This window comes from Zea mays, chromosome 4, assembly GCF_902167145.1.
Source record: "Zea mays cultivar B73 chromosome 4, Zm-B73-REFERENCE-NAM-5.0, whole genome shotgun sequence".
Classification (NCBI taxonomy): Eukaryota; Viridiplantae; Streptophyta; class Magnoliopsida; order Poales; family Poaceae; genus Zea; species Zea mays.
Genome location: NC_050099.1, coordinates 167,714,046 through 167,740,466, shown reverse-complemented (window position 1 = coordinate 167,740,466; position 26,421 = coordinate 167,714,046). Strand labels below are relative to the sequence as shown.

General features: G+C 42.0%; 2 protein-coding genes across 5 annotated transcripts; one reads left to right on the top strand and one right to left on the bottom strand.

Annotated features, from left to right (window-relative positions):
• Window positions 1-248: 248 nt before the first annotated feature.
• On the bottom strand, window positions 249-1,816 carry LOC103653996 (tetraspanin-6). 2 transcript variants are annotated; one of them, XR_004857869.1, is made up of 3 exons: window positions 909-1,816; window positions 609-672; window positions 249-511 (listed from the first exon to the last, which is right to left on the bottom strand). XR_004857869.1 is itself a non-coding variant. In XM_008680819.3 (2 exons), exons 1-2 carry the CDS (start codon window positions 1,349-1,351, stop codon window positions 663-665), a joined length of 453 nt encoding a protein of 150 aa, XP_008679041.2. In that variant the 5' UTR covers window positions 1,352-1,816; the 3' UTR covers window positions 249-662. The 2 variants fall into 2 exon arrangements, 1 of the variants encoding a protein (XP_008679041.2); XM_008680819.3 differs by having other exon boundaries at window positions 249-672.
• Window positions 1,817-1,849: 33 nt separating this feature from the next.
• Window positions 1,850-24,834, top strand: LOC103653997 (clustered mitochondria protein). Of its 3 annotated transcripts, none has more exons than XM_008680820.2 (29): window positions 1,850-2,131; window positions 2,420-2,649; window positions 3,126-3,187; window positions 3,267-3,456; window positions 3,536-3,667; window positions 3,830-3,986; window positions 7,394-7,587; window positions 7,673-7,774; window positions 10,940-11,075; window positions 11,151-11,279; window positions 15,868-16,201; window positions 16,385-16,489; window positions 17,574-17,692; window positions 18,054-18,162; window positions 18,268-18,339; window positions 18,705-18,839; window positions 18,917-19,087; window positions 19,164-19,250; window positions 20,270-20,401; window positions 20,514-20,663; window positions 20,749-20,817; window positions 21,027-21,185; window positions 21,332-21,388; window positions 21,465-21,505; window positions 22,260-22,379; window positions 22,826-23,135; window positions 23,206-23,313; window positions 23,637-23,702; window positions 24,082-24,834. In XM_008680820.2, exons 2-29 carry the CDS (start codon window positions 2,424-2,426, stop codon window positions 24,553-24,555), a joined length of 4,146 nt encoding a protein of 1,381 aa, XP_008679042.1. In that variant the 5' UTR covers window positions 1,850-2,131; window positions 2,420-2,423; the 3' UTR covers window positions 24,556-24,834. The 3 variants fall into 3 exon arrangements, with proteins under 3 accessions (XP_008679042.1, XP_008679044.1, XP_008679043.1); XM_008680822.3 differs by having other exon boundaries at window positions 1,874-2,131; window positions 7,487-7,587; window positions 24,082-24,820; XM_008680821.2 differs by having other exon boundaries at window positions 1,922-2,131; window positions 2,417-2,649; window positions 24,082-24,820.
• Window positions 24,835-26,421: the final 1,587 nt, after the last annotated feature.

Genomic DNA, 26,421 nt, shown 5'->3' with positions numbered 1-26,421 from the left:
TACCATACCTGATACCAGTTTTGCGACCAATAACAGGTCAATGTGAATATGTTCTGCGACAATCAATGCCAATAATAGATGATCACCGTGAGTTATTATGCCTGTATGAGATTTTCTCTCTGTTTTTTTGTCTGTGTATTTTGTTTTATGTGCCAAAAATGGGCTGCTGTCGGAATTCCAGTGAACATGTTTCTGAAACATTGCTGAATAGCCTGCCCCCGATTTGACTTCAGTGTAAAGGAATCCAGTGTAATCACATCATAAGTTATGTCCAGAAGACAGTACCTAATGAGATAGAGAAGCCACACCAACAGTAGAACAAGCATAGCTGATAACTTCTTGTGTGGTTTGGTTTCCCCCATATACATGGAACCACTTCTGTCCTGGATTAAAATTCTACATGATACAATGCTGGCTACCATATTGAAGGGGAAAAAACTAGGCATCTCTTTTACTTCATGGCTTAGTCTCCTCTTAACTCAAATATCTATAGAAACTAAACTCTGCAGACCTGGAAACAAATAGAGTACCACAGGGGCTAATAACACATACAGATCCCAAGTGTTATTTTATCTTTTACCATAGAAGATTGGATCAAAATATCATACATGCATTGAGAAGCTACAGCTAGCCTAGTAGATCTGTTCTCTTCTACCACCCCATCATCGCCACCTACAGCAAAAAAAGCACATATAAAGCAGCGTTAAAAACCATAGAAAACAAACAGGCATAAAAGCACATAGATTCATGTTTTGTTTTGGTCATGGGATTGTTTACTGCCCAATAAGGTTATCTTCAGCGGTCCTACTAATCACATCTCCTATTTTAAATTTTACTCTACAAACAATAAGAGGCGATAAATGGGAAAGCAGAGAGAGTAAACAACAGAACTCTCTATCTTAGAGTACCAGTAGTCCCAGCGTGGGTTTATCTTGGACGTTTGGTTTACCCCGTATGGGTACTGGGACCGGGAGTGGCGAGCGTTCCTGAAGGCACAACACCCGCATGAGCAGATGCAGACGAGAGCGGCGAGCACGGCGACGTCGAGCACAAAGATCTTGTGCCAGTCTTGGCGCACCTGCTCCATCACGCCGGCCCTGCACGAGTCGCACCGGTAGCAGAGGATGTCCGGGGCGTTCCACCGGTAGCAGTCCTCGTCCTGCGCCCCGACTGGCATGCCTCCGCTGTACTGGCACGCCGTCGGCGGCTTGCAGCAGCCGGACTGCTCGTACGGCCGCCGGTCCTTCTGCTTCTCCTCCTTCTCCTGCTCGCGCTCGTCGGAGGCTGCGCCAGTCGAACACGTACGACTGCCGGTCCTTCTGCTTCTCCTCCTTCTCCTGCTCGCGCTCATCCTCCGACGAGCCCTCGCCGCTGCGGTCGTCGGCCTCGTGCCTGCTCCGCTCTTGCCGCTTCTCCCGCTCCTCCTCCCTGCACTGCTCCAGGCACCGAGGGCGCTGGTGCCAGGGCCGGTCCTCGCACCGCCGCACGTCGTGTGAGGGGGAGTAGGGGAAGGGGATGAGGTGCAGGGAGCGGAGCGTGCGGCGGCTCCCCAAGGCGTCGCTGCCCAGAAGGGGGAGAGGAAGCGTCGTATCAGGGGGGGAAAGGGGATGAGACGCTGGTTCTGGAAGTCGTATCAGGGGGGAAAGGGGATGAGGCGCTGGTTCTGGAAGCGTCGCGGAGGCCAGTTTCCGTCCGTGGAGCTTTGAGCGGAGAGCTTTACGAGCGAGATGAGACATCAACCGGTGATTGACGATCGGACGGTTCAAAAAAATTTTGACGACGTGGATGGCCTCATCATTGCCGTTTCTGTTCGGCTTTAATATATAGGAAATATCTAATTTTAATAACTACTTTTAGACATGACCAATGCCCTATGCACAATATGCTGCCACAGTCTAAGCTGGTGCATGCGCAGCGATGGCCGACGGAAAGAAAAATAAGGAAAAGAAGCAAACCAACGCGAGCGTGTGACCCAGACTGGCAGACTCCCAGTCGCAGAGGCCGCACGAGAGATTAGGATGGTCTGCCCATCCGTATAAAAGGCGCGGCCGGCGATTGCAGCCCCCTCCGTCCTCGTTCTCGTCTTCGCGCCGCCTCTCATCTTCCGTGAGCCGAAGCTTCGGCGGCGGCGGTAGGTTACTCTCACTTCCCAACCAAATCCCCTTTATATGAACGCTGTTTTGATCGAATCCATCTTGGCTGGGCGTCCCGCTGAGGTGGAGGAGTCTCGATTGGTGAGAGGGTTTAGGGTTTTGATCCTCCAGCAGATCGTGAGTTCGGCTGATATTTTGTTGCGTTGTGGTTATGTAGAGCTGGCGATGTATATCTCTCTTTAGAGAGCCATGGTGTATGCTGTTATGTGAATTTGTATTTTTTTGGCCTAATTAGATTTGTTGATGTCGGTTTCTGCTTAAAGCAGGAATATGGCGGGGAAAACCAAGGGTGGGAAGAACAAAGGAAAGGCGCAGGGCGCTGGTCAGTCCGCCTCTGCTGAGCCAGAGGTGCCGGCGACTGACGGAGCCGAAGTGGTGAATCCAGAGAATGGGGAAGTAAACGAACCCCCCGTCACGGAGGATGGTGTGAAAAATGTTGAGAAAGGAGACGGGGATGCCCTGGAGGTTGTGCAGCCTGCAAGAAAGCCAGCTGAAGGTGAGGCTATGGTTTCTTTACTTATTCACTGATCACTGACACTGACATGCTGCAGTTGTATTGTATTGCTTGAATAGTAATATGGTGAACACGTTTGGACATTGTGTTTTATCTGGGTACAGTTGGACAATATACTTTTGATCTAGTATGTTCTTTGGCTGAATTTATGCTGATTGCTGAATGAGTGACATGTCTGCTCCTTTGTTGTTTTGTATGCTGTGCTTACACTAGTGATTTTGGATAAATGTATTGAAAATACTAGTGCTTTGTAGTGATCTAGTTTTTCTGGCCAAGCTCAGTTAGAGTAATCATCTACATCAGATTACACGTTTCAGTTGGACTGTTAGAACTTTCATATATGTAATTTAGGATGCTGTATTGTTGTTGTTTTGCCTGAAAAACCTTGCCTGCATGCTTTTAAATGGAGAAAATTCCTGTGAATGTGCTGCTGCTTTAACAATTAATCATTCAAGCAGGAGAGCTTCATCTATACGCTGTTCCTGTCAGGACACAATCAGGTGAAAAGCTTGAGCTGCAGGTAACTGTAAATAGTTTTCTTTCCTTGTCTATTCAACTTTACTAGTTCTGTGTGTTTCATGGTATGCTGTTATTTACAGCTAAGCCCAGGAGATTCTGTTATTGATGTTAAACAATTCCTTTTGGATGCTCCTGAAACATGCTTCTATACATGCTACAATTTGATATTGCATACTGAAGATGGGTCAGCTCATCAGTTGGAAGACTACAATGAAATATCTGAAATAGCAGATATAACTTCTAGTGGATGTTCACTGGAGATGGTTGCTGGTATGTAACAAGTTCCGGTTTCTTCTCTATTGTCATATATAATGCTTATTTCGTGGAGCTAAAGTAAATGTTCTTTCAGCAATATACGATGAGAGGTCTATTAGGTCACATCTCCGACGTGTGAGGGAGCTACTATCTCTGTCTAGTCTTTATGTTTCCCTATCAACATCCTTAGCTCTGCATCAGGAGTCTGCTCAAGGAAAATCTGCAGGTACATCAGGTCTAATGTTTTTTTATTTGCAGTTGTACTTATACCTTCAATATTTGGTGTAAACACCTCAAGTGATGTTTATAGTACTATATGTATTCATGCAAGTGTTAAACCAACCTGCTGTTGATTTTGACCTTACTTGATTCTACCCCTGCTCAACAGGTCCTGAAAAAGGCCCTATTCAGGAGCTTGATGGTTTAAATTTCATGGAGGATAGTGCTGGCGCTCTCACTAATTTATTGGCTTCTGCACCAGCAGAGATAAAATGTGTTGGAAGCATTGTTTTTTCGTCTTTCAATCCTCCGCCTAGTTATCGGAGGTAATGCTGCTGTCTTGCATTACCATTATCATATTATTCTTGAGTATCTTCAGAATCATTCTTACAAAAACCAGTCTGCTAGGCCTATTAATAAGTGTGGCACAAGGAGTACTTATCACCCTGTTTCCATTATAACCAGTCAATGTGGTCTGATCCTCCCATTTTCACTATAATCAGGCTGTTATCAAGCCATATATTGAGTCTTGTTTGACACAGCTTCAGCATCCAGCTCTGAGGTCCACATTAGGTCTTGAGTTTGCAAGCTAAAATCAAGAACCTTAAGACTTATTTGTCTAGAATTAGAAAACAAAAACAGTTCAAACAAACAACTTAGGTGTATCCACAGCTAAAGCTCCACAGATTTTTGGAGCTAGAAATACTCAGCTCTAAGAAATCTATAGTTTTTTTACTGGAGCTGGGAACTCTCCCAAACAGGGCCAAAGTTCTGAAATAGGGTTGCCTTTTCAATAGAGTGCTGGAACAAGTATATTTGTTTTTTTTCCAAGTTTGTTGCTATAAATAAATATAGGTAGCACTCTAGTGCTCTATCCTTTTGATGGGGCATGCACAAATCAAGTGCTTGATGGGTTAAGTGCAATATTCTTTGCCTCGTCTGCTTGTGCTTTAAAATGTCATTAGTTCAAAGAGGGCAGCATAGAGGCACCACCCATTATTTTCTCAGGTCTGGTAAGCTGTGACTAGGGGTGGGCACTTTTTTTTTTACCATAAACCGAAAACCGAGTTTGGTTCGGTTTCGGTTTTTGCATCCATGAAGTTCAGTGTTCGGTATTGTAATCGGTTTTCGCTGTATACCGAACAGAAATACCAAAAACTGAACTGCCAAACTCTATCTGTTCTGAAATTTGACTCTTTGATTATGTGAACTAAATGTGTGCTGCAATGAACTTGTTATTCACTTATTTGTATGTGATGTATGATGAATCTCTAAATCCTTGTGGCTATATATATATATGTGTGTGTGTGTGTGTGTTATCTATCAAACGAACTTTTCTTGATTATAAGTTTGATATTCGTTTTTTTACCAAAAAATCGAAGTAAAAAAAACCAAAACCGAACCTGTTGGTTTTTCATTTTTTAGTAAACCGATCGATTCCTGTTGCCTGTAAAACCGAACCGATTCTTCAAAAAAAACCCCTGAATGCGTAGCCTTAGCTGTGACCATTTTTCTTAGAAAGGTCGTTTTTACCTTAATATATATTGCTTTGCCTATACTTGGGCTATGCTAATATTTTTTATGCTAGTCATAAGCTGTGATGCTGAAATTCTGGATAATGGTATTATTGTTTTTCTGTGTATTTCTTATTAAGCATAGATGTATATATTCAATACAATGGGCTTGATGCCCAAATTCTGTAACATTGTTTTTTTTTTCTTAAACGCGCAGGAGAGCTGCGCATCATTAAATTAAGAGAAGAAAACAGTCCAAAATGGACCAAAGTACAATGCCAAAATAGGCAAAACTGTCATGGACCTTCGGTCCATGGGGATAGCTGTCTTCTCCGGCGAGGTTATACCCCTCTGTCGCAGGCTTGGTTCTAGGGTAGCAGCCCTAGGCGCTTGAGAGTCATTGGTAGAGAGAGAGATTGGTTTGATAATATATTCCTTATTCCTTTGTCTCCTGCGTACAGGCCTATATATAGGCCACCGGTTGACCAACTAGGCAACCACTAATTAGGCAAGTGACTAATTGAAATTATCTCCCCTACAATTTAGGTCTATCAATTTAGCCACCAAATCAGTCACTTTCCTTTGCCATGCCTTCCTTGCGCGCGCTTTCCTTTGTCATGCCTTCCTTGTGCGCGCTTTCCTTTGCCATGCCTTCCTTGCGCGCGCTGCTGCCAGCGTCCGTGCCTTCCTTGCGCGTGCTGCTGCCAGCGCCCCCTGCGGCCTCTCGCTTTTGGCGCGCATAGGTGCGGCCCCACATGAGTGACCGCTCCCTATGATGCCCATGACAAAAACACAAAACACAAAACCACCAACTTCTGCTGCGCACAAAACTGCAGCCTCCATAAATGCGCCTGGAAACAGCAGCACGCAATAGGAGACCGAACAGCAAAAAGTGCAAGCAGACCACACACACCTGCTCTTCATTAATCACCCAAAAGAACCCTTGACCTAAAAATTCCAGCACCAGGAACCAAAGCCTCAAGATGGCTAGCACCGGCAAGCCTCCAGAATTCAACTTCATCAAAAAAAATTGCCTTTATGCCAATAATTGAAGGACTGACACCATCAAAAACCACCTTATTACGATGAAGCCATAAACACCAAGCCCCCAAGATGATGATACTGTTAAAGCCTCTTCTTTTGGATTTGTGCACTTGCTTAATTACTTTCGCCCACCAGTCAGCAAAAGTGGACTCATTAGAGTCAGGAGAAAGATTAGCCATCCCCAACGAAGAAAGAATGTAATACCAAAACTGCCGCGAAAAAACGCAAGTGCAAAGGAGGTGTTGGATATTTTCCGGCTCTTGATCACACAACGGACAGACCTCAGGATGGTCTAACCCTCTTTTCTGCAGTCTATCAGCTGTCCAACATTTATTCCTTATTGCCAACCAAATAAAAAATTTGCATTTGGGTGGAGCCCAAGACTTCCACAGCCTCTTCCACGGTTCAAAAGTAATCGAACCCAAGAAAAAAGCCTTATAACATGATTTAGAAGAGAACTGTCCAGAGGAAGAATGAATCCACACATGTCTATCAGCCTCCTAAGTCAGCACCACTCCCCTCAATGTGTCCCAAAGGTTCAGATATTGCTGCAGCCCAGACAAATTAAGAGGGGTCACAATGTCGCTGACCCACTGCCAGTTCTCAAGAGCATGGGCCACTGTCCTGGAAGAAAGGGCCCTTTTTCCAACATTAGCCACCACGGCAGGGGCAAAATCCTGGATACGAGACCCATCCACCCACCGATCTGTCCAAAATAGAGTATTACACCCATTGCCAACCATGGTAACAATTGAGGCAGAAAAGAAGCTCTTGACATGCTGCTGAATAGGAAATTCCAGACCAGACCATGGTTTGTTAGGATCTGTTTTTTGCAACCATAGCCATTTAGCTTGCAGCGCCCAACTTTGGTACAGCAGATTAGAAATCCCGAGCCCACCGAGATATAAAGGCCTTGTGACAATGTCCCATGAAACAAGGCAACTACCACCATTTACCTCCTTTCTTCCTCTCCAAATAAATCCTCTCCTAATCTTGTCTATGGAATTGATCACCCACTTGGGGATTTTCATAGCAATGAGAAGATAGACCGGGATGGCTGAAAGCACAAAGCGCACCATAGCTGTCCTGCCAGCAAGACTAAGCAACCGAGCCTTGAGCTTGTCAGTTTTGAGTTGGGATTTTGTGGAATTAACATTTGATAGTGGTTTCCTCAGGTTACATGGAGATCTCATTTATATTGATGTTACAACACTAGAAGGAAATAAATACTGCATTACCGGAAGCTCCAAATTTTTTTATGTTAACAGTAGCAAAGGAAGTATATTTGACTCGAAACCTACAAAACAAGGACTGGAGGCCAGCACTCTCATAGGCCTACTACAGAAGATCAGTACCAAATTTAAGAAAGGTCTGCTATTGATCTAAATTTTATCCTTGTTGGTTGTACTGCACTATGTTTAATCTTTGCTGACCTTTGGACAAATCTTTTGAAGGTTTTCGTGAACTCTTGGATCGCAGGGCATCGGCTCATCCATTTGAGAATGTTCAGTCTTTGCTTCCAGTGACTTCTTGGTTAGGAGCTTTTCCTGTGCCAGGTAATTTTGTCAGTGACTATATTATATATTCAAAAGCAAGCAGCTTTGGTGCCATGGCATGTTTTTTGGTTTTTTTTAATGCTTTGGTGCAAGTATGACTCGACCATGCTATATATTACCGCCTAAAATTAGTTTGCCACACTTCTGTTGCAAGAAAAAAAATGCCAGATAGACTTATGTATTCTGTAGCTAAAACTCTGGTCTCTATTAAGTGTTCCATGATGCTAAAACTCTTGTCCTATTGGCTTCATAAGCTACAAAGGCACTGCACAACTGTTTCATTTTGCAGCTGGTTCTTACCTTGGCTCAGAAACTCATACCCTTCTAATTTTATTTTTGATGATATTTGATAATGATAGAGTACTAACTGAGTTGATTAGGTGGATCCCTCGATCAAGGGCCTCTTGTGATATCTTGGCTCAGGAGGATTGTGATAGCCTGGTCTAAAGATTAATATGATTGTTAGAATACTCATACCTCATACCAACAAGGTGCATCTTCTTTTTCGGAAGCCTACCTCGAAAGAACTTCTGGGTTAAGTGTGCTTGGCCCAGAGTAATCTTGGGATGGGTGACCGACTGAGAAGTCTTCTCGGGTGCGCATGAGTGAGGACAAAGTGTGCATAAAAGACTCGTGTTAGTATGTGGGGATGGTCTATGATTCTAGAGGGCTACCAAGTAGGGTGTAAACGGTACAGATATTATCCGAGCATCCGACCGACCGAAGAGCCTAATTATCCGACTTGATAATTTTTTCGGATATCCGCAGAATTTTTGGATTTCGGATTCAGATTAGGATAGTACAATTTAGATATCGTATACAGATATGAGATGACTGATATCCGTCGGATTTCGGATATCCGTGTATCTTCTCGGATACCTGTTCGAATTCAGATTTCGGATATCTGGACATCTTCCCATATATCTTACCAGATTTCAGATTTTGGATATTAGGATAGTTACATGTGGAATCGCCCTAAATATCCAAGTTTCAACATAATCAATACTTCACTTTATCATTTTCATATTGAGACTTGAGGTTATGTTCTTATATAATGTTTATTGGTCCTGGTAACCTATTTGCATTTTTGAGTCGTTAGTGGAATATTTTATGAATTTAATTGCATTTTGATAATTTTATGTAGAAATAATAATAATAATAATAATAATAATAATAATAATAATAATAATAATAATAATAATAATACACAAATAGTCTCAGAAATTTATGAAATTTGAAGGAGGGGCAATATATGCCCATATAGCATCCTCAAAAATGTTTGGGCCATAAAATCTAAAGATTGTCAGCGTTTCTTTCAATTCACTTTCACTTGTTGCGTGAGTTACATGTGAAATCACCTTAAGTATCCAAATTTTAACATAATCAATACTTCAATTTATCATTTTCACATAGGGAATTGAGGTTATCTTATATGATTTTTTTAGTTTTGGTAACTTATTTGCAATTTTCGGTTGATATTAGAATATTTTATGGATTTAAATGCATTTTGATGATTTTCTGCAGAAAGAAATTAATAATACACAAATAGTCTCAAAAAATCATGAAATTTGGCGTAGGGGCAACATATGTCCATATAGCATCCTAAAAAATGTTTGAACCATAAAATCTACAAGATGTCAGCAATTATTGCATTTCATTTTCACTTATTTGTGTGAGTTACATGTGAAACCATCATAAACATCTAAATTTCAACATAAACAATACTTCACTTTTACCATTTTCATGTGGGTACTTGATGTTATATTCTTGTAGAATATTTATTAGTCTTGATAACTTATTTGCAATTTCCGGTCGACACTAGAATATTTTATGAATTTAATTGCATTTTAACGATTTTCTACATAAAGGAATTAATAATACTCAAAATAGCCTTAGAAATTCATGGAATTTTATGGAGGCGTAGCATATGTCCACATATAATCCTAAAAAATGTTTGGACTAAAGGAGGGGCTAAATGATTACAACTATGATATGTGTGGAATGGTGTCTTACACGATATCCGACAAAAATATTTGTTACCAACGCTATCCGTGTTCGACTAGTTTCGTATTCGACCCACGACTAACCGTATTTGTATTCGAGAACATCCGTATTTGTATTCGTATTCGAAGCTATCCATATTCGAATTTGAATCCGAATAAAAATATGAAAACAAATATGATTTCATTGATATTCATCCGTATTCGATCCGATTACATAGGGATGAAAACGGGACGGGAAATTCCCGTACCGTCCGGTTTCGAATACTGTTTTTTCCCGATCGTTTTCGAATTGTTTAGAAACCGATTAGAAATTATACGAAAACGATTTAGCTAGTTTTCCGATTGTTTTCGTATTTTTCATTTCCGAGTCATGTTGATACCACTTTTTACCGTTTTTATATAATATGAGATACATCTAGCATATAATTTATTCAGGTTATAGACTTTTATTGTGTTCAAGTGAATGAATAAGAGAAAAACAAAAGTTATAAATACTCTAAATAATACGAATGATGAAAAAAAGTTGTTTGTGTATTTTGATATCTTAAAAAATAAACAATATGTCACTTTATTATGTATTTGTGGAAACTACAAAACATTTTTCTTTCCGACTAGAGTTTATTGTTTTCGATCGTTTTTGAATAACTGACAAATTCGATCCCGTATTTCGACTGTTGGTTTTCGTTTTCGTTTTCGACCCGGTTAAAAAATATGAAAACAAAAACAATTTAGCTGTTTTTTCGATCGTTTTCGACCGTTTTCATCCCTACGATTACACCCCTACTACCAAGAGTAAGTACCGCCAGTGGGAGTGGATGGGCTGTTACACCTTTAGCTAAGTTGGTCAAGTGGTCTGAGTAGCACTTCTCAGGTCTCGGGTTTGACTCCCCGTGAGAGCGAATTTTAGGCCGGGGTTAAAAAAATTCCATCGGCTGTCCCGCACAAAAACACAGGTCTAAGACCCGTTCTCAGTTGCGGTCACGGTGCCACTATGTATATGTGGATATGTGGGGCAGGGGTTCAGGGGTTCTGTCCTGTGAGTCTTCTTAATACAATTTTCGGGGGCTGTCTTATCCCTGTAGGTCGAGTTTTTTTTGTATAAACTTGCCATTGACAATCTGTTATGAGAATTGAAGTCACTCCATATTCTTATTTGTATTAGAGCATAGAAGGGATGAAGCCAGGGCTGAGGACTCGGTTGTGTTGTCGTATGGCACCGAATTAATTGGCATGCAGAGAGACTGGAATGAAGAATTGCAGTCCTGCCAGGAGTTTCCTCATGGCAATCCTCAAGAAAGGTTTTTTAGTTGTTATCACACTTACTGGATTGCCTGCTTTATACCTGTAGTAACTCATTATTTTTGGCTGTGCAGGATATTGCGTGGCAGAGCACGCTATAAAGTAACATGTGATTTTGTGGATGCTGCAGTAAAAGGTGCAGTTGGTGTCATTAATAGATGCATACCCCCAATAAATCCAACTGACCCAGAATGTTTTCATATGTGAGTAAATATAATGCTTATCTTTTTGCTTTAAAATCAGAGTAAACAATGTCAACAGGTTCTATGTTGCATGATCATTTGATTGTAAGGTTATATCCATTACTGTGGCTATGTATGCTTATTTCATACCATTTTTGAAGCTAATGTTTTTTGGAGTTTATTTGAAGTTGAAGGGCTGACATGGATGGAAAAGCTGTGTCTAGGGATTTTATTTTAGATTAATACATGGTTCAACTTTTCACACTCTGAAAAGCCTAAAACTTATAAAAACAAACAGTTGCTTAAATTTGGGCAAATATTACTTCTAAAGGAGCTATGATCATTTGAAATTGTTAATTTCAAAGTTTCAAACCTGTGAAGTTTATATCTCTTGCCGACATGTGGTTTTAGGCACATCATGGAAACTTAATTTGTCTGCATCTGATTTGAATTCAGCATGCTATTTTTAAAATGCTCATGCATTTCTTCTTCTTGTCCATTTGAAATTAGAACATTCAAATGTCGTCACATGGACACTTCAAAACTTCAATTACATGACAGTGATGGGTTCTGCACTTATTAGTAGACAATATTTACAAATCTATAGTTGAACATAGTTACCATGGGACCGACCAGGCCTAGTTGTCCATATAGTCGTCCTATATTTTTTGGGACATATATATGCCATATATGTACCAATATATATACTATAGCGTACACAATAAAGCAAGCATGAAGACTGCATTAGTGGTTATTGGTGACTTTGTGGAAGTTGATTTCTGCACTGTGCAGAACTCCATATCCGTCCCAGCGAGCGAGTAGCAAATGGCAGCACAGTGTAAGAAACTGGGACTCCTTGTATTGCATAGAGGATGGTTGCATATATATAGACATAGGAACCCTAACACTAATGGGCCGATAGGCCAACAGTGGTGCCAACCCACCTACACATACGTATAGGAACATACACTCTAACATCCCCTCGCAGTTGCAACGGGAGCACCACAAACGATGAGACTGGAGAGCAGGAGCCGAAGGTAGGAGCCGAAAGGGTTGAAATCCCCCTGCAGTCGCTATGTCGTGAGGGTGTGAGTGTTGTGGTTGGAGTATAGACTGGTTGAGGTGGTGCGCTGTTGCGGCCTGGAGACACACAACAATAACCTTGTTCTGGGGGGGGGGGGGTCAACGTTTGAGCGTCAACGGTCGGCGGGGCGACGCAAAAGGGACAACAACAGCCTCGTGGGCCTTCTTGCTTCTTTCTGTGTCCGGTCGGCAAGGAGCCCCGCCAGGGAAGCCAGCGACAACGCACGTGTCTGCGCTGGTCAGGGTGGCCGTGCCCACTAGAGGGGCCGCGCGGTGGCGGCGAATCAGAAGGGGTAGTGGTGGATTCGGCCAGGAAGGCCACGACAACGATAGATCCAGCCATGAAGACAACAGATCCATCTGGGAAGGCCGCAACAATGATGGATCCGACTGGGAAGGCTGCGACATCGACAGATCCAACGGTGGCAGCGACGAAGAAGGGGGAGGGCGGCAGGGCGGGTCCAACTAGGCAGGGGGCTGCGCTGGTTCTAACCAGGTAGGGTGGACAACGCCAGTGACGGAAGAAGCTTGAAGAAGAGGGAGGTGCTGTTGGGGCGGCTCAGGCTGGGACAACACAGTGCCAACCATGGCAGGGGAGAGGTCGGCCCTGAGCGCCAGTATCCTGCTCGTCGGAGCAAGAAACATGGTGGCGGTGGCCGGGGGAAGACAACACTGGCAGCCGTGGGTGGAGGAACATGCAGTGCCATAGGAGGGGCGACGCCGGTCAGACCCCAGGCAGGCGCAACTGCGGTCGGGGTGGAGGCAGCAACTAGATGCATGTCGGCGACGCTCCGGAAAAGGGGGCTCGCCACCGACGGCGTAGAAGAGAGGGGAGGGTCGTAGTCGGTCGTCGTCGGCGCACGCAGATGGGGGAGCCACAAGGCCACGCCCGAGGGAGAGGAGGTGCTAGCGTGATCCCTTGTGTGCCAGTCGGGGGGAGCGGGCCGTGGGCCTATTCGTCGCGTGGCATGGTGGGGCTTGGAGAGGTGCCGCCATGGCCAGCTGCAACAACATGGACCCAGGACATCTCGACTTGGGCTCCTGCAATTCAGACGCGTCCTGTCGCCACGGTGGCTTGTCCGAGGAGGTCTAGGAAGGGTTGGATTTGTTTATTATGGATTGTTTTCTTTTTCTTTGTTTTAATAAATCTCCTTAGGGGAGTTTTTTTTGTACTGCGGTCTATTTTGGACCCTCCTTTTCCTTCTACTTAATATAATGATGCGCAATTCTTCTGCGCTTTCGAGAAAAAAGGAGGTCTAGGAATGAGTCTTCCGGGGATGACGACACGGAAGATATGGGGAAGGAAGCCGTCGGTTGTAGGGGTGCTGGCGGCTAGGAGTTGGGAGGGAGGAGTGAACCTAGTTGATACCATGTAAGAAACTGACTCCTTGTATTGCACAGAGGATGGCTACATATATATAGATCTAGGGAACCCTAATGGGTCGGCCGACAACCCAACAATGGTGCTAGCTCACCTGCACATACATATAGGAACACACACTCTAATACATAGCAAGCATGCAGACTAGTAGAGAGGTTGCAGAGTGAGGAGAGAAGATGGAGGAGATAAGATGGAGGAGGAGCTCATCACGAAGAGCAGCGTTGATTTGAACTGGCAGAGGGTGTCAGTGGCTTGACAGTTTCATTGGAGAGGATGAAGATGCGCATGAGACAAGGAATGGAGTGTGAGGAAGGAATGACACATGGAAGGAGAGGAATCGCCATCACGCGTGGGTGGAGAGGAACCACACAAGAATGATAGGAGTCGCTTGCAGGAGGAATTTATGGCCAGTGCCTGGGAGGATTCCAGTGTGCCTCCTACTGTGCGTTTTTGGGTGTTCCTATGCTAACCTTAATAGGCCAAATTGATAGCCCAATAGCCCACATCTAAGCTTGATTAAGCAGGCCCATGAAAAACAGTGACCAACCTAGTCGCCTCCCTCCTAGTTGAACGACTAATCATGATTAAGCAATGACTGATCGAACAACTAGGTTTTAGGTCGAACTAGCTGCCTCGGAGCCCCTAGTCATTCTCCTATGATTGACTAGGCTAGTTACTCATGATAAATAGGATGACTTGCAAACATGGCTATTAGATCTCTATCAAGGTGCTTATTTATAAAATATCTTGAGTTAATATGTCTCTGCTCAGACGCTTGACTGATTGTAAAACTTATGCTGAATTATTGGTAGTAAAATAAAAATTAATATCAATGTCTATCTCTATCTCTACCTGTTTAAAGCACGAGTTTCGTACGTCGTATGTCGTGTGTCGTGCATCACGCATGAAGTGCGTAGATCTGTTTTTTCTCCCCCAAGTCTCGCATAACAAACAAATAAGATAAGCCTTACCTCTTGCATGCCGTCGCAACACCATGCGCCTATCTCCGCCTCCCTCACCCAGATTCTTTCGCACCACCATAGAGCACATCGACCTTATCTCGTCAGCAAGCGCCTCGAACCGTTGTCGCGACTCTCCGCTGCCATTGCCTCTGCAGGTAGCGGGGCATGGAACAACCACAATGCAATGCGCCTTTGCAGGCAGTGGGGCAAGAAAAGCCGAGGGAGAGGAGGAAGCGACGCTACCGGCGATGCGTGGCTGAACAATTGAGGGAGAGGTGTCTCCGCCTCACTAACCCAGATTCTTCCGCACCACCATAGAGGACATCGACCTTCCCCTGTTGGCAAGCGTCTCAAACCGCCGTCGCGACTATTCGCCGCCATGCGCCTTTGCAGGTAGCGGGGCAAGAATAACCGAGGGAGAGGAGGCGCTGCTGCCGGTGATGCGTGGCTGACAGCTGAGGGAGAGGAGGCGCTCCTGATCCCGACTTTAGTTTTGTATTGGTTGTTGGCAAATAATTTGTCAGATATTAAGGTCGATGATAATATATGTGTTGCTCGTTTTCATGTAATCGGTGTGCGCTGATATTTTATCGAGTTATGTGCCGTCGCAAGACATGGGCATTGTACTAGGTAGATTACAAGCATTACCATTTTTCTATTTAAAGTACGTCCTTTGTCACCAACTCGTACTTCCTGGAGTTGGTTCCATGACACATTTAACTACCCTGCTTCTATTAATTTGATGCTAGACTATTGTTCCAAGTTTATTTTCATTAATTGTCATTTATGGGACTATAATTGATTTTTTGTTTTTCGACACCCGCATTATTCTGATATTTTTTACTTTTGTATAAAGGCATGATGAGGTAATTTGTGCACTGTCAATTAAAGTTCAATCTGTACCCTATTCCTTCTACAACACTTAGTGTATTCTTATTTGTGCTCTTGTCCTAGTTTAGTGAAGCCTTTTAATTTAAAAAGTTTGTCTTTGTGATTTTGGTATTAGCGTATTGTTGAGTTACTTCTATTGTAATTAATATGGATTGGTATGGCTACAAAACTGTTAGGAGCTTATCATTTTCTTGCAATGTATACTTGCTTGGTCAAGTCTTATATGAATTTCTTGGCAAGTTTGTTTTAATTTCAATCCTTCCAAAGCTTACCCCTGCTATCCGTACCCCAGGTATGTTCACAACAATATTTTCTTTAGTTTTGCTGTCGACGCCGACTATGAATACATTTCAAAGGACCACAAGCCAGATTGCCAAAATGGGTCCAGCAGAAGCACCAAGGTTTCCTCCCCAGATGTGATCACTAAGCCAGACCATGATGAATCTGCTGAGGTAGTTGACTCAAAATCCGAAGAGGCACAAATCACAGATAGTGAGCAGGCAACATATGCTTCTGCCAACAATGACTTAAAAGGAACTAAGGCCTATCAAGAAGCTGATGTTTCTGGCCTTTACAATCTTGCGATGGCAATAATTGATTACAGAGGTCACAGGGTTGTAGCTCAGGTCTGTATGGAAATTATATTTCGTGGTAATCTGGTATATATAGCTCTTTTAGAATCTTATGCTGTTTTTATTATGTGTTCTGTAATTTGTTTTACACTCAGCATCTTTTTGTATATTATTATGCCAAACTGTCACAAATGGTAAGCTAAACTCCAACTTGTTCCAACTATAATGGACTTGTAGAGTATCATACCTGGTATTCTTCAAGGAGACAAGTCTGATTCTCTTCTGTATGGCTCTGTTGATAATGGCAAGAAGATATCTTGGAACGAAACATTCCATTCAAAGGTCAGTTGTAATGAAGAGTAAACAATTTTCTCTGCTGAAAGAAGTCTGAAAATTGTGTTTATATTTCTTTACAAGTGGCTAGTGTAAACCTCAAAATTTAATCCAGTTCAATACTTGTTAACTGGTTCTGCAATGCCATCTTGTGGGGACTGAAAGGTTTTGGTGCAATGTGAAGTATGAGGTTCGTTTATAGGAATTGGTTTAATGAGGCAACTTGAAGTGCATGCTATGCTAAGTATTCTGTACTCCCTCCGTACTCAGAAATAAGGACGTCCTGGCTGTATAGCTGGTTTTCGTATTTGGAGGCGTTCTATGTTGTGGAGTCGTATTCCGGACTGTTTTGCCCATACGGACTTTATTGCGTCGAGAGCTCCCATGCAAGAAAAACACGCCGCCAGCTTTTGGTGCTTGCTGTTGCTCACTTTGCTTGCCGCATGCGAAAACGCAACCGGAAAAAATCAAGTGCGCACAACCCCAAAAAATGGTTCTGTGGGGGATCGAACATGTGACCTGAGCTACCAGCAGCGAGCAAACAACCAGGCGGACAGGAACATAATAATGTTCAAAATGGACCGATACCTTATTTAATAGGGGCATACACAGGATATTACCATGCAATTAATCACTCCTTGGTATCACAAATGATGTCCTAAACGACCTTAATTCTGAGTACGGAGGGAGTACTGAACAAAATTGTTGTTAGTGCACAACTGATATTTCTGTCTTAGTTTTGGAGTTTTTACATTTCAGGGTTTGCCTAGTTTTTTTATGTTTTTTGTTGTCACTTTGAAGTTCTTCATTACAATTTCATTTGCATTAGAATATTTCAATGATTACACTCGATTCAAAGTCTTGGTAGGAAACTTGCAATGATGAAGTTAATCCATCTGTCGCCACATTAGTATTTTATGCTATGTACTCAACTTTTGGCAATAATTATCTGGGCCAGAGTTTTAATAGAACTCAAAAAGTCAAAACTTATGTTGACATTAATTCATTTTCTTTTGCAATTCAGCTTGTTCTCAGTATTTGGCTTGCTCTCCAACGTAGCTAATGTTAGTGCTATTCTGTATTGCTGTTTTAGGTAGTCGAGGCTGCAAAGCGGCTCCATTTGAAGGAGCATGTGGTTTTGGACGGTTCTGGCAATCCTGTAAAATTAGCTGCTACAGTCGAATGCAAGGGCATTGTTGGGAGTGATGACAGGTAATTTGATTCTGGAAGTTTACACACTGGGGTGTGTTGATATCTAGTACAAGTAATGAAATCACTTGCTTCCATTTCATTTTTTTATTCAAAGGCTCATCATTGTACTTTATATTTTTCTGTGCACGAAAGCAATGAGCATGTTTTGAGAATCATTAGTAAGCACGTGGTGTAACTGTGTTGCTGGGTTCTTGCGATCCTGTAAAGTTTACATGAACTGTAAAAGCCTTTAAAACAGTTCATAATTTTGTTGTGACTGTTTTTCGTCCTGATCCATCCTTTTCCTTTTACTGCAATAACCAGGGATTTTGTACTTGTTGGTATATTTAGCACAGTTGTTTTGGTACTTACTATCATGCAGGCATTACATTTTGGATCTGATGAGAGTGACTCCTCGAGATTCTAACTACATTGGACAAGGGCACCGCTTCTGTGTGCTGAGACCTGAACTTATAGCATCATTTGTTGAGGTCAGCTTTTCATATTTTTAACCCTATTTGCCAAATTGCAACATGGTTTATTTTTGGAACATTTCAATTGCACATTATTGTATTTTATAATTTATATTTGTGCAGGCTGAATCCATGAAACAATCGTTGAAGCAGAAGGTTCCAGATGCTCCAGTTGCAAGTACTTCTGATGCTAAGGTTTGTGTTGATAGCAATCCCTGTGCTCTTGCTATTTGTTCAGAAGCATATACATAAATAAGCAACTAACCATTGATTTTTATGCCACTTCAATAATGCAAAATTGTTGAACTTGTAATTTTTGTGTGTGTCATTCATATGTTCCTAAGATTCAGTTGCATGATCCCTAATTTGATTACTTAGAATGGATGGCTTCAATCATGTGGTATATATCAATTTACTGTTGCTAATTTATTCCTCATGAATATTAGATTAGTTTGTGCACCCATAGACCAATGGTGCTAACAGAATGAATAGTAAGACTGAATAAAAGGAGGTATGATATTTCACATTTGTAATCCGAAAACTTATTCCTGTTGTTACAGGCTACCTCTGTTGAAGCAGATGACAAGTCTGAAGAAAGCTCTGTTCATACACACAAGGAAAATGACAACTCAAGCTCCGAGATTCTTTTCAATCCAAATGTGTTTACGGAGTACAAGCTTGATGGCAGTCCAGAGGTTTTCAAAACTACTCTTTGTATAACTAATATCCATATATATCTATTCGATAACATTGTACCATCTGCTATTCCTAGGAAATCGCTGCCGACGAAGAGTTGGTAAAAAGGGCTGGTACATATCTTATAGACATAGTGATCCCAAAAATTGTTCAGGATCTATGCTCCCTTGATATCTCCCCTATGGATGGACAGACTTTAACCGATGCATTGCATCTCCATGGGATAAATATTAGGTATCTGGGCAAGGTGAGTCTATATGTGGACCAGCTAAAATTGACATTACATTTCATCTGTTTTGTTCATTATATGATTCTTGTTTCAGATTGCAGGCATGGTCAAACATTTACCACACTTACAGGACTTGTTTTCTGCTGAAATAATAGTTAGATCTGCAAAGCATGTTATCAAGGTAGAATCTTAATTGTGCTAGTGATTGAGTCTGTTTCCTGATTGTGTGATTTATTGCAATTTATGAAAGCCTACGAATATGTAAATTTATAGTGAAGTGCAGTTAGGGTTTTTTTTACTACCAATCTGGAAATGAGTGGTCCTACATGTGATTTTAAGCCACTCTTTTTCCACAATTGAAACCAAATTTCATTATTGGGCAGCAATAAAATTTCAATGAGTTTAACAAGTTTTGCAATGCATTTGTGACCGTAACAGGTACTTGCCCACACCTATAAACACAAAGGGTTTAGCGGGTTAGGCAACACTACCCCTTAATGATACAAATACTTACTCTTCAGAAACGACTTGAGCTAAAAAATTCTTATTAGAAGTGACATGAACTAAAGTACTGGCTAAAAAGTTGCTTTTTACAAGGCACTCAACGGCTGACACAGCACATAGGCTGAAGGTCGAGCCACCAATTCCAAATCACTACTTGATAATTGCCTTGGAGATCTCCGGTCCACCCTTCTCTTTGATGGAAATGAAGCACCATTTCCTGCAGAACCTCTGTGTCTTCCTTCACTTGTTGCACAAACTCGTGGTTATGAAGCCCTGCCCAGTATTCAGGACAGAGCAGATTAAACAAATAATCTCGGGAGGAGATTTGATTCTTTTCCTTTCAAAACATGTAGAGTTTCTTGTTCTCCAAATCGTCCAGCACACCACCTCAAGGCCGACCTTGTACACTCGTTTTTCGTAAGGCAGGCTCCATTTATCCAAACCTTGTTATTTTAATCCAATCAATTCACATCACCATATTATTAGACAGTTATTCATGTTTGGTTTCTGATCCTTCAAATCGTACAGCACACTGCTGCAAGGCCAACCATGTACAGTTGTTTTCCGTAAGGCAGGCTCCATTTTATCCAAACCTTGTTGTGATTTTAATACGTTCAATTTGCATAATTGTATTATCATGTAGTTGTTCATGTTTGGTTCCTTGTATATTAACTAAATTGTTTGTTCTCACTCAAGGATATACTGAGGCAAAGTTTGGATCATGATATTGGGCCAGCTATTGCTCATTTCTTGAACTGTTTCATGGGGAAAGTTTTAGGTGCTTCTACAGAGGGTAGTCTAAGTGACATGCAGTCAAAGACTCTGAAGGTATGCCTTCGCAGGCTTGGTAATCTTTTGGTTTTGATATCTGCATTCTGCCGCAAACACCACTGCTGAATTTTGTGATGTTGCAGTTTCATTTTTTTATTTTGATTTTTAGGGCCATGAAAATAGCCAAACTCAAAAGTCTACTAAAGGCCATAAACTGAGCAATGCTGCTGCTTCAAGAAAAAGCTTGTCAGCTTATTCTCATCTAACCTCTGATGGAATTTGGTTTAGCATTAAGGAATTTGCAAAATCAAAATATCAGGTACTTGTTATGATTTCTGCTGTGTTTCTTTGATGTCTTCACTTTTCTATTTGAAGATCATCACTAATGGAGTTTATTTTTTTAGTTTGAAGTGCCAGATGATGCAAGGCTTTCAGCCAAAAGGGTAGCTGTTCTCCGAAATCTTTGCCAAAAGGTTAGTATCATTCTGCCTTGCATGCTACCTGTTTATAGCATGATCGTTGGTTTATTTGCTACCAAAAAGTATTGGTAGTTTGTGTTTGGTCTGAGCAACTTCTATTGTGCTTATTTTTATAATAATGGCCTGCATGTAGTATTCATTTTCTGTCGTATAATAGGCCGTGCATCCATTAATTCTTTGTCACTGCCTCGTACATGTAACAGGTAGGAATAACAATTGCTGCACGTAAATATGATCTTGATGCTTCAACTCCATTTGAAGCCTCAGATATTTTAAATCTCCAACCAGTCGTCAAGCATTCTGTTCCAACCTGTACGGAAGCAAAAAATCTTATGGAAGCAGGGAAAGTCAGGATGGCTGAGGTATACAATTCTAATATTTTTTATTTCTGATATAATATTGTCGGTGTGAGGTCTTATCTTGTTTTCTACAGACACATATAATGCTCCATACTTTCTGTTTTTTTGATACAAGATGCAAATTTTATTAATGCATTTGAGCATTTCAGGGAACATTGAATGAGGCATATGCATTGTTTTCTGAAGCCTTTTCACTGCTTCAACAGGTATATATACAAAAGTTGTTTAGCTTGAAATATCTGCAGAACTACTATTTACTTGACTTCTGATTTGAAATTACAGATAACTGGTCCCATGCACAAGGATGCTGCAAATTGTTGCCGGTAAAATGCTAACTTCTTTACTTGCCTATTGTGCTGGTCTTACTTTTATAAGGAAAACACATGAGAAATTGAACAATCTATTGGATATATACTTAGCCACATTCTTCCATTTTAAATCATGGCATATGCTACTCATAACGTGTACATGGTGTTCAAGAAAAAATACACATAATATGTATATGACTTCACTGTGGGGGATGAGACAGCGCCCGAGTATTGTATTAAGAAGAACTCACAGTCTCACATAGGTCGAAAAAACCCCCAAACCCCTGCCCCACCCATACACAGCGGCACCGTAGCCCATGTGAGAACGACCGCGACTGGGGCCGAGCCTTAGACTTGTGCTTTGACGTGAGACAGACGCGAGGATTTTTTTAACCACAACCTGAGGAGTGTTACTTAGACCACCTAACCAACTCAGCTAGAGGCCCTTTCATTACTATGCACGTGTATGTAAGAGGAGCATTACATCAGGGATTTGATGTTTAGTCAGATGTTCAGTTATGACATGCAAAGTTTGTTTAGGAGTTGAGCATTTTTTTGTCATTGACTCCATTCCAAATTCTTAGACATTTTAGCTTTTGTCGATACCTGGCTTTTGCTATGCACTTAGATATACACTATGCCTAGATACGTAGTATAAGCAATGCATTTAAAAAACCAAAACGTTTTATAATTTAGAAAGGAGAGCTTCTGTTTTGTACATTCAGATTTAAATCCTCAGAAAAAAGAAAATGTTTATTCTTTGTTATAGGTACCTTGCTATGGTTTTGTACCATGCTGGTGATACAGCTGGGGCAGTTGTGCAGCAACATAGGGAACTCATCATAAACGAGAGATGTCTTGGTCTTGATCATCCAGACACAGCCCACAGGCATGTATTTTTGTTTAAAAAAATGTTACTGCTAAATTTTTATATTATCCTTAAATCTGACATTGACATTAAACCTGATATTATCATTGGAAAATTAATCGCCTATGCTAAATTCCTTCTGTTATATTAAAATTGTGAATCACCAGTGGAAAATTCATCTAAATATTTTCTATAATGCTTGTTTTAAAGAACAGCCATCTTACCTGATGCAGAACTTGCAGAAGATTTGAATATGTAGGTTAGCTGCTGAGCTTGTGTTTTTGTACTTGTGCAAACATTTTTTTAGCTTATTAATCTTACAGCATGTCTTGAATTCTACTAGTTTCAAGTTAGTTAAACAGAATCATATTTTATTTTGTTTTTATTTGATTTGTCAAATGCATTTTACATTTTCTGTTTTTATTCAGCGTAATTTTACTATCCTTTAATACCCTTTTCTTTTTCAGTTATGGTAACATGGCCTTATTCTATCATGGGCTCAATCAAACTGAGCTGGCACTGCGGCACATGTCTCGCACACTGCTGCTGCTAAGTTTGGCGTCAGGACCTGATCACCCGGATGTTGCAGCAACTCTTATAAATGTTGCAATGATGTACCAGGATGCCAGTAATATGAATACCGCTCTCAGGTATCTTCAAGAAGCCCTTATGAAGAATGAGCGACTTCTTGGGCCTGTCCATGTTCAAACAGCTGTGTGCTATCATGCTCTAGCCATTGCATTTAGTTGTATGAGCTTATATAAGCTTTCAATTCAGGTTAGTTCTGATAAAAGATACTGATGGGTTAGTTATTTCAAACTCTTGACATGTTAGTGTTTCATGACAGCATGAAAAGAAGACATATGATATACTGGTAAAACAATTAGGGGAAAATGACTCACGGACTGAAGACTCAAAAAATTGGTTGAATACATTTAAGCTTCGAGAAGAGCAGGTATATTTTTTCCCTATATTTGTTGATTAGCAATTTACTTTACAGAATATTGCAAGGGATATTGTGTAATTATCTTGATAGAACAATAGATTGTGATGTTTGCTGAATGGGTTAGTCTATTTATTTTATTTAGCTTTACAGCCAGCAAGAAATTTTACTGGTTGATTCACTTTTGGCCCTGAGACTCTTGTGTGTCCTTATTATGTGCAGTTATTACCCGCTTCAAAGTCTGTGCATAACATTTTTTTTTCATTCTGCTCTATTACCTCTGCATATCCATCATTCTTTCGTGGCGAAAGTTATTTTATCGTCAATCTGCACAGGTCAACGCCCAGAAGCAGAAGGGCCAGGAAGCTAATGCATCCGATAACGCTGTTAAATTCTTGAAGGTAATCTAAAATGCAGACCTTCTATACCAGCTTAAATTCATCCAACTTTAATGGCCCACAGAGAGCTTACTTTGGTCAAAGTACTGTTGGATCATAGTTCTCTTTATGATGCATTTTACTGTGCTTTTATGCTACTTTTTGGTTGTCGTATATTGTCTAAGTTCTAAGGCTATGGCCAGCAGAGCTCATATGGTCGTGCAAAACATTGTTTATAGAGTGAAATTAAAATAGGAGATCAGATGAGTAACAGAGATAGCCTAAGAGTTACTTGGGCTGAATATTAACTTCTATAACTGTATGGCTATTGATATTTATATCTGCAGCAGGGTTATTGGATTTAGGGCTGCATTGAATTCTTACCGACCTTTTGCTTTTTCAGGCAAACCCTGCAGTTTTACAAGCAATGAAGGCTGCTGCGATCCAATCAGGTGGTGTGTCAGCAAATGTCAACAGGTCGCTCAATGCTGCAGTCGTTGGAGAAGGTGTACCACGACTGAGAGGAGTGGATGAGCGAGCTGCTCGAGCGACTGCAGAAGCACGGAAGAAAGCTGCTGCAAGAGGCCTTAATGTCCGTAATGGCCCTGTGGCAAACCATGCGTCTGATGAACTAGCTCAGATTCTCAAACTCATCAACGCTGTTTCGGGGTCTTCCACTCCTGGCTCTGCAAAGACTGAGGTATCTGCCTCTGAAGGGCAGGCAACGAATGGATGTATTCAAAATGGAACTGACACTGAACCGAAGGCTGCGGATACCAACGGGCTATCTGCATCGGTTAAGTCCACTGTCAACGCACCATTTGGACTGGGGACAACATTGGAGTCGAAGAAGCAGAAATCGAAGCAAAAGTCGTAGAAAACCTGTGCTTGGAATTTCCTTTAGCAACAGTTTTGGACTGTAGAGTGATTTGGGTTTTTGACCTTTATAGGATTGCCACGTTCACGTGGTGGAAGAGTTCATTTGTTTTTGTTGGAGGTTTTTTAGGAGGTCTCAATAATCATTACAAGAAAGAAGACAATTGTTTCGAATCATCATTGATAGACCACTGATGAGATATTGGCTAATCCTTAAGTTAATAAATCTTCAGTCGATACAATACCTGTTTAAAGCATCCTTGTGATGGCTGCTATTGTTTGTCGTACGGCATATGCTGGTATACCGTTAATGTAGTTCTTGATCATCGTATCTTTTTCTAGAAGGTATACCCGTACAATGTTGCCAACTATTTTATTATTGCTATCGATAATTATTGAACTAGGCTGAGCGCTGTTGCTTGGCCTGGCCGTGAATTATTTCTAGCATCACTTTTTGACAGACATATTCGTTCTGACTCTAGATTAACGTAGACTGGCTCTCCATTACATTCTTCCATCGAATAACGCTTGAATCGTTGGATGTTGAACATTGAAAGAATATGAATGTTCATCAGTACCGAATATTGAGTAATGGATCCCTCCTAGAGGGTCCTGTACAGCAACACATGTATTTGTCTAATTGAGTATTTGTGTTTAGTGTTGAAAATAAGGTCCACCCCAGAATCATGTACATAGAGTTGGTTGAATCACAATCCAAATGTCCCTTCACAATTTGTTTGAGCCATTAACTAATTTTAGTTCAAAAATGAATATAAATAGTGCTCAATCTCAATCCTTTAGAACCTATTATTACCCTTACCTGTACATGACTGCATATATATTTATCATCCTCTTAAATATTTAATATATATTTATTTTTATTTAAATTGTTGTTTAAAATTATCAAAATAGACAAAGAAGAGAAGAGAGAATCTCTCTGTATCGAGAATGGATAAATAACCCATATAAGAGGGTGCCGATCATATTGAGGACGAAACCCTAATTTTGTGGCTGCTCCACACGAATGGGTATCGCGAGGTGGAGGGGAGGGGGCGGGATCACCGTCCGGCTGCGCCTTGCGCGCGGAGGATGGCACGGGGTGCGGGGACCGCGTGGGGAGGGGAACACGGTGAGGGCGCCGAGCGGGTTCCATGCGCGGGCGTCGGGAGGTGGCGCCCGGGCGAAGGTAGGCGGGGCCACCCAGGATGTGGATGCCTTCATTGTACTCTTAATAAAGTAATAATTTATGCCTTGCGGTTTAGGGGCATACCTTGTGGTAGGTGGTGCCGTCGGGCTCGACGACTTAGCCGGCCTCGTTGCATAGCGCCTTGAGCACCTTGTTAATGTCGTAGTGCTTGTAGCCACTGTGCGTGCGGAGGCCTACGGAGATCTTGGCGGCGACACTCCCGACGGTTGTTGTTCTCGCGCTCCCTTCATGTGGGCACCCGACCCGTCGCGGGGGGAGGGGGGCAAGCAGTGAGGGCCCGGCTGCGCCTCGGCCGCCTAGGATGGCATATGGGGTGCGACGACGGCGGAGGGGGTGTCGATCATATCGAGGACGGAACCCTAATTCTGTGGCTGCTCCACACGGATGGGTATCGCGAGGTGGAGGAGAGGGGGAGGGAGGGGGCAGGATCACCGTTCGGCTGCGCCTTGCGCGTGGAGGATGGCATGGGGTGCGGGGACCACACGGGGAGGGGAACATGGTGAGGGCGCCGAGCGGGTTCCATGCGCGGGCGCCTGGAGGTGGCGCCCGAGCGAAGGTAGGCGGGGCCACACAAGGTGTGGATGCCTTCGTTGTACTCTTAATAAAGTAGTAAAGGTATTAAATCTATACCCTTCATTCAAGTGAGTCTTTTACAAACAT

What these genes read in the sequence shown, in the direction of transcription:
- LOC103653996 (XM_008680819.3), bottom strand. Translation starts at nt 1,351, where the DNA reads ATGAGCGCGAGCAGGAGAAGGAGGAGAAGCAGAAGGACCGGCAGTCGT.
- LOC103653997 (XM_008680820.2), top strand. Translation starts at nt 2,424, where the DNA reads ATGGCGGGGAAAACCAAGGGTGGGAAGAACAAAGGAAAGGCGCAGGGC. An exon ending in ACGAAACATTCCATTCAAAG is followed by an intron (nt 16,490 to 17,573) that starts GTCAGTTGTAAT and finishes TTGCTGTTTTAG; the next exon opens with GTAGTCGAGGCTGCAAAGCG. An exon ending in GGAAAGTCAGGATGGCTGAG is followed by an intron (nt 21,186 to 21,331) that starts GTATACAATTCT and finishes TGAGCATTTCAG; the next exon opens with GGAACATTGAATGAGGCATA.